Below are 7,957 nucleotides of genomic sequence, written 5' to 3'. Positions count from 1 at the left end.
TAACTGCACGGGAGGATTTTGAGCTGTCGAAAAATGCTCTGTAGGGTTTTATTAATTTATTTATTTTTTTATCTGATAGAGGGACTGAAAGAGTTAAGATCGGAGAGGGACGCACTTGAGCCGAGGGGGAAATGATCAGGAGGAATCATCCAGCAGATGTGAACCGCAGGAACTCTCAGGATTCTGCTCTACATCCGAAAATCAGGCGCTCTGCAAAATAATCTTTTGATTCCCTCCGGCTGCCGAACAGATTCCACTGAGAAGAATGTATGAGATGATTATGAAAGCGTTGGTTATGTCTGCTTTAAGAAGCCAAGCTCCTTGAACTGCAAGCTTTATTCATTTAATTACATTATCGACCGAGGCGTAATTAAAGAGAGAGACTCCGGTGAATGAGACTATTCACGCTGTGAAGGGACCGGAGCGGGGAGCAGAGAAGTCAGACATGACGGCCGACTGCGGAAGAGAGGAGAAGGGATTTCAAGTTGGACAGCAGCTGCATGATTGGCTGGAGGAAACTGTGCCCACAATCAGCTGATCAATAAGCATAGAGAGAGGGAGGGATTAGAGATTCACTGAATGCTGTTTAGGTTTTCCAGAACAAATTTAAGCTGAGCTTCAGGAAAATATCAATATAGTATAATGTTACAGCTTTATTTAGCAATTTAACGACAATTGCCCTTTAAGTGGTCCTAATGAAGTTAAGGATACATTCAGTTACTAAACATTTTCTCTCTGACACATTCCATTCCCAACCTTGTCTAATCAGCTGACCGGACGGTTACTGTAATCCAATCAGATTTCATCATCACTGTGACCCTCCTCCTCCTCACCAGTCACCTCCATGTCAGGCCACTCATCTCATCTCATTCAGATCCTCAACATGTTGTAGTTCAGGTCCACTACCAGCAGTGTTAAGACCCTGGGGGGGTTTCCTATGCTACGCAGCCACGCCCCCTTCCAACCTTGACGACATCCCAAGGGGTCTACCATTACATTTTCATTTTTTTTTTTTTACCAGCCAAATAGACTTTTATACATCTCATCACTTTCATCTCTTCTTGTGCATGGCAATATCTTTTGTTCATTCTTCATATGGTCTCTCCTGATGGAAATGCTCCAGTATGATATGATTTATATGGAATGACAAACAGTGGTCTATTACCAGATTAAGATGATGCTGGGAATAGATACCTCAAGTTCCCATGGAGATTTTTTGCTACTCCGAAAGTTTCTCCACTAAATGGATCAAATTAATTCAAATTGTCCAATAGGGGCCACAAGAGAAAAGGACAAAGTTTCGATGAAAGTGAAGTCATGCAATGTCCCTTTTGGAAGAATCAACATGTCAGCACATTATGAGATGCATGTAAGCAGAGTTGACATTTTGGTCCTCCTCTTAAGAGTATGCATGTGTTGTTGTCGTCACGGCATGGCTCATCTGTCTTCCTTTGGTCTTCATGTCATAAGCAAGGCTTTCTCAGGAATCGCTTATCTAAGAGACTGATGGATAGACCTGGATTTATTGGGCCCGAAAGAGATGGCCAAGTCTGAGTGTGTTTTTATAGATTCTCCAACCTTCGGAAAAACACATAATAAAGACAACACAAAAAAGAAAAGATCCAGACATTTGCTCTGCAGGTCTCCGCCCTTCATAGGAGCAGGTAGGAGGTATTGGATTGTTACTGAGCTACAGAATGACAGCCAAAAACAACGATGCCAGTTATGAAAAGCTTCAATTGTTCACTTCCATATAACACAAACATTCACGTTACCTTTTCCTGTCTTTTGAGGGTTGGCGAATGAATGTACAGATAATCTATACGACAACAGTACACTACAATCTACGCTTCCATTGCACCTAAGTCATTTGCCACAATATTCTTCCTGTCCCGGTATCCCAGATATTATGGACAAATTTTTCTGCTAGTTGTGATCTGATGGAATATTTCATTCACTTTGCAATGTGCTACCTTATCTTTTTCTAAGTTTTTAAGTGTTTCCTATTTCTTTAATTTAAAAAAGGGCTCTAAATTTTTTACTTTCAACTTGTACAGCATGGTGCAACTGTGGTTTGAAAGATCATATAAAAAGGGTATTGTTATTATTAGATCCACAGTGCATAAACCTTTAAAACCATGCACTGTACATCGAATACATTTTGAGACTAAACACAACCTTTTAATTTCCTGCTTGGTTTAACCTTGCTTTCATTTTAATTAATTTCCCTTGTGAGTTTAAGCTTAATCATTGATCACACATTTGTATTAACAGAGGGACATTGAAATACACATTGTGTTTCCTGTAATCCACTGACTGATTGACCAACGTGCTCTCCCACATGCTTAGTTTAACAATTGTTTTGTAATCATTTTGCAATCTCTGCACACTGCTAAGAAATGTAGCCCCCGGTGTTGTCCATGCACGAGAGGAAAGGTCACTTCTCTGCCTGAGCAAAAAGAAAAATGATGAAATATCGTCTTTGCTTTAATGTCTCTTACAAGCTTTGAAATAAATAAATGCATTTTCAACACTTGCATTATAAATAAAACACACACACACACACACACACACATTCCTGAAATGGCAGTAGTTTATGCATTTTAGTCATCACTCTGCTGATAGGCCATTTATGAATATAAGGTATATTGACATGACTTTCCATCCCACTATCATCCATCCATTATCCTTATCCGTATCAAGGTGGAGCTGGAGCCACTCCCAGCTGATGATAGGTGGGGTAAACCCCTCGAAAGGTTGCAAGTGTATCGCAACATATTGCCACTATCTGCGTGTTTGTGGACTTTATGAGGAAGCCGGAGTATGGAGAAAAACCCGCACAGACACGGGGAGAACATGCAAACTCCACAAAAAAAGACCCCTAACCGAACCAGGATTCAAAACAGGAACCTACTTCTGTGAGTCGTCAGCATTAACCCCCGCAAGTCCGTGCCACCCGCATGCTTGAAAAAAAAGTGTTATTCGAGTCCCCACCCCACCCCCTCAGGAATCTGGAGAATTGGCCGTATGGGTCTAACTCAGAATACAGTTTCATTGATTTCATGATCTCTTGAAAAAAAGAAGAAATCAGTGACCTATTCATCACGTCAATATGCAGAAATCAAATGTGTGTCAAATGAGAGGGGGCTGAGTGAAAGGATGAGGTTGAATCTCCACCGGAACCTTAGTCAGTTGGCACAATTAAAACCTGCAGTCCAAGATCAAGCTCAGAAACCGACTGAGTGTGTGTGTGTGTGTGTGTGTGTGTGTGTGTGTGTGTGTGTGTGTGTGTGTGTGTGTGTGTGTGTGTGTGTGTCTGTGTTTTCCCTTGAATCAAAGTTTGATGTGATTTTAGATTATAACAGTTGCAAGGCCTCTGTTGTCAACAATGACATTTGAAAATGAGCATAAATGTCAAAGGTCATGTACATATTTATTCAAGTACACCAGAGATACTTCCTGTCCACATACAGCACCTACCATCTGAACGGGTTAATGTATGACATCAAAAGCGAATAACAACAACATGCCAAGCAGCGGTGACCTACAGTACCTAGATGTCTAAGGGCAGGGCTAATGTTGTGCTGTCACACTAATCAAACATCATGAATTAGCACACATAATGTTGTGCTGCGTTGTAAGAGGTCAAATCACACTAACCTTCCCGGAATTCTTTCTGGCATCTGTCTTCTTGTGATCAGGCGATTTGTCCTTCTGTGGTTTGTCCATGTTAAAGTCTCAGCAGCCTGGAGGGAGAAGTTCATATCTCATCAGACATGTGGTTCATACAACACACGTTTCACAACGAGAAGAGGAAATGGGATTTATTATAGAAACTGCTGCTGCTGCTATACAAACATCTGCTGAATAGGAAACAACAGTGCATGTACGGACATTAGACAAGATCACACAGGATTACTGATTAGAACTTGGTCACAAGTTAATGATTTACCAGCAGATCTCAACTAGAGTTGGAAGGATTGGATTTTTTACTGAAAACACAATGGTCTTTTTTTTTACTGCACCACAGTACAGGACTCTTCAACTTTGCCTGATTGTAACAGATTGCTAATACAAGACTCAGTCTGCCCCCTAGTGGACAAAAGAACAGTAACACAGCCAGAAGACTGTCGAATGAATATGTATTTGCATTTTTGCTGCAGGGCATTAACTGTAAGATGTGTTTCAAGATATAAGTCAAGTCTTTATACTCTTAAGAGATAAAAAAAAAGGTTAATTAAACTTCTTAAATGGGCTTCTGGGAATTCTGAACTGAGCATTCCCTGTGTAGCTCACAGGAGTCGGTGTCTCCTGCTGCAGCGCTGCTCATTTCCTCTCCTACCACACAGTTAATTACATTTAATAGCATTCAGTCAGCTTGCCTTCAGACTGTAAATGAGTCGGTTGATTGGACGACAACCCGCAGGACTCAGAGTCCTGAAGAGCCACCGCTGCAGGGTGAATTCATTGGAAGACACTTCAGAAACTTGTCCTCCTACCCTGCCTCCCTTAAACCACTTAACTGCCATTACTAATCTGGGTGCTGGAGTTGTTCAACTTCTCAATACAATTTGTTTTAATACCAGTCCATATCAGATGACTGTTATTGTAGAGTGTTTATTGGAGGCTTTAGGGTTTTTTTCAAGCCTAAATTTCTGTAAAGTCACTTTTACAGGTTTAAAAAACATTAACGATCACTATCACCAACAAATTTAATATATCGTGAAATGTCATTCCTAACCTTGGAAATCTAAACTCAAATTACTGCAGGGAGAATCATCCGATTTCACCTTTCACAATTAATATCCTATTCTGTAAGTATTTGATGAGATATGAGACGTGGATTTAACCTTCTCAAAGTGACCTCCTGTAGAGTGGCTGCACAGTGTGATTGTATCAGCGATCGATACCTGCAGCAGAAAAAAAGATGCTGATTCATGTTAGAAAAGTGAGCAGTCGTTCTGTTTGCACCGTTCTGTTTGCACATGACACCGGATGTAGGCAGTTTGCAAGACTTTACGGACACACCCCTCTCGTGTCTGTGATGCCATCACGACCCTGAATAACCTCTGAATGGAAAGAGGCTTCACTGAATAGCCACACACCCTCCTGCTGGAAACTAATTTCAACATATTGTGAAATACTTCATTCCTTACCAAGTCATTTATCATTCAGATTCGAATCTTTACTGTACAATAATGCAGGTATAAATGGAAATGTATCTTCTTCTGACTTGTCGCCTTCAAAACGTCTAAAGCAGCTGCTGCAACACAATCCAATTGTCCACTATTTCACTACTGAAAGCCTCCGCATGTCTCAGAAGGTCGCGAATCAACAGGGTAGGTGAGTCTGTGATTGACATGCAAAAAGTTCAGGGTTACACCAACAATAAAACTTCACACACAAGACAAAAGTTGCCGCTAAAACTGATCAACTGAGCAGATCTTAGTTACTGCTGCAGGTTCCTGATCATAAATACTGCAGTAAAAAATACTTTTTTTTCCAATTATAACATTATACTATTTTAATTCAAATTTTTCAATTATGTATGTGAACATACGAGATGAGAGATGTGATTGAATCAAATCGAGGATTTGATGGAGTTTATTTTATTGTCATAGATCACATGTAGCCTCTAGGAAGTCACACAGTGTCCAGTGTACAGCCCTTCACACAGCTGTGCATCATAAGAGATCAGTCTCATGTATTGCAAATGTGATTCATCCAGCAGCAGATACAGCAGAAGACATTGATTCAAATGTTTAACATATTAAAGATCTAAAGGATTAGCAAAGAGAATGTCCCTGGATGAGCAACAAGTCACCTCATGTCTACTTCTCGTCAGTATCATCCTCTGCCCATAGAAAAGCAATGAGGATCCACTATAATGTGATATTTACAATGAACTGATACTATTTTATTAGTTAATTCACTGTCCTGTTGCATTACCTGATACAAAAATAGGTTTAGAACTCTTTGATTTAATCCTACAACCCAGTAACCTACAACCAAATCTTGACCACAACACAAAGACTGATATGTCAGCAAGAAATCAGTTTCCCACAATAAATCTTTTTCTTTACCAATCCAAGTTACAAATATCATTGTGGATACTTACTCTACTCATGCTCATGTGTCCAGTGCTTTCAGGAGGACTAGTGATCAAGCAGTTTTGCCAAAGATTATATAACACTGACAAATGATTAACTCTGATGTCCCTCCCTTGTGTTTTGACATGAAGGTGAGCGGCATCTAGCCCCCCCCCCCCCCCCCCCCCTGAACGAGATCACTTGCTTGTGTGGTTAGTGGTAGTAAACACGGCCCAGACAGGGTCCATCACATGGCAGATGGTCCACAAGCAGGGGGAAACACATTGTTCTCTGTGTCTGCAGGAGAACATCTGTCTCAGAAACTCTCTTGTCAATACTTAATTTAATAAGATCATCTAAATCAGCATCTTCTCTCTGCATGTAAACACATCAGTCAGACATGTGGACAACAGCTGGATCAAGCTATTACCGCAAAGAAAGTAAAAAGTGCAAGCACAAATTATTGTGAATAAATCCTGCTTCTTACCTTAAGTAGTGTAAAGTCAGCATCTCACCATGGAGGCCAAATCACCATGCTGCTGATGGAAAATGTATTTGTCTCTACCCTTAAAACAAGAGTGCCCATCCAGCTCATCTGTGCTCCATTGTTGTGCTGCATTCCTCGGCCGCGTGTTAGCATGAGGAACGGCCCCCCCTCCTCCTCCTCTTCATCAGAACAACAGATGATGTTTCGAATCAGAGTACCAACAGAGCGATCCTCATGCTACAGCAACTGTCGAGGTAACATGCATGAGGTTATCGAACAGCGACGTGCCGGATGCTAATTTCCTCTAAAATGAAGCAACAACGCTATTGGAGCTATTATAAGTAAGTCAGCAAGTTTAGCTTGTTACGTAACACAGCAGAAGAGCTGGCCTTCAGTCCCTCCAAAGCCCCTCTCCTCAGGCAGCTTTCCCTCAGATCAATGGCTCCTTTATTCTCCCTTTGCTCAACATAAAATCACATTGTTAAAAATGCTGCCTGGCCGCCATCTATATTACAAACATGTGAGCCGTGTGTGTGACGTACATAAAAACGGCTGTAAAGAGCACCTAAAGGGTCATGAACATGAGCCAAACATTTGACATAGCTTGAATTTCATTGCAGCGGTGTGCACCTGGGGAATTGAGCAACTCTTGAGTAGATACAGTTTTTCTTTATTTTTTAACTTAGCTATGGAAATATCTGAGTCAGGACCAGAAACAAAAAGACGGGAACAAATATAAACTCAGGCATGTAAGGTGAACACCCCCTCAGGGCCCGCTCTTGTCACAGCTATAAGGTTTCCCAGGGTGTGGGTAGACCTCGCAGTGGGAAAATAATCCACGGGTAGAGCATAACAAACCACTGTATGTAGAGAAGATGACAAAGAATATACAATATACAGGTATGTGTGCCATAATTTGTTATAGCACAAATTGTGCACTATACATGTCAATGCTGCAACATAGGAATTATTGAACTTAATAACTTATACCCAGAAAGTAATTAGTCAGACTCTTAAGCAGAATATGTACTTACATTTGTTCTAATGCATTAATGAATCTTTTTCTCACCTATATTTGTATTGTTACTTCTACAGGGGTAAATTTTACTGCTGTTTTGATTGACACAGTAATTAAACATCAGTCCGCTTTATGGCAGTGATGTAAAACCGCATTAACATTGTGTGCATGTGTTGAGTCCGACTGTCGCGTGGATAAGGTGGCTACAAAAATAAATAAGACAGGACCAGGGAGAATAAAGTTGCCAAACAGAAGCCGGAATCCTGTCTGTTTACTGGGAAAACAGCTACAGGCCTGATCCTATACCAGTTACAACTGAATCCTATGCTTCTCTCCTCATATATGCACAGCTCCGGATTCATT

At 40.8% G+C, this 7,957-nt stretch overlaps 1 protein-coding gene across 9 annotated transcripts in view; it reads right to left on the bottom strand.

The window, feature by feature from the left end:
- slc2a9l2 (solute carrier family 2 member 9, like 2) overlaps positions 1 to 7,957 on the bottom strand; it is a 110,270-nt gene that overhangs the window by 100,125 nt on the left and 2,188 nt on the right. For 2 of the 9 annotated variants that reach the window (XM_053443191.1, XM_053443149.1), the window contains 2 exons: positions 6,577 to 6,822; positions 3,661 to 3,746 (listed from right to left, as the gene is read on the bottom strand). In XM_053443191.1, coding sequence (XP_053299166.1) covers positions 3,661 to 3,729 — 69 coding nt within the window. In that variant the 5' untranslated portion in view covers positions 3,730 to 3,746; positions 6,577 to 6,822. Of the gene's footprint in view, positions 1 to 3,660; positions 3,747 to 4,850; positions 4,911 to 6,118; positions 6,187 to 6,576; positions 6,823 to 6,943; positions 7,033 to 7,957 lie in introns of those variants that run through there. The other 7 variants (XM_053443180.1, XM_053443141.1, XM_053443157.1 and 4 more) reach the window with 6 other exon arrangements.

This window comes from Pleuronectes platessa, chromosome 2, assembly GCF_947347685.1.
Source record: "Pleuronectes platessa chromosome 2, fPlePla1.1, whole genome shotgun sequence".
In the NCBI taxonomy this organism is placed as follows: Eukaryota; Metazoa; Chordata; class Actinopteri; order Pleuronectiformes; family Pleuronectidae; genus Pleuronectes; species Pleuronectes platessa.
The sequence above is the reverse complement of the archived record's forward strand: the minus strand, read 5'-3'. Positions and strand labels throughout refer to the sequence as shown.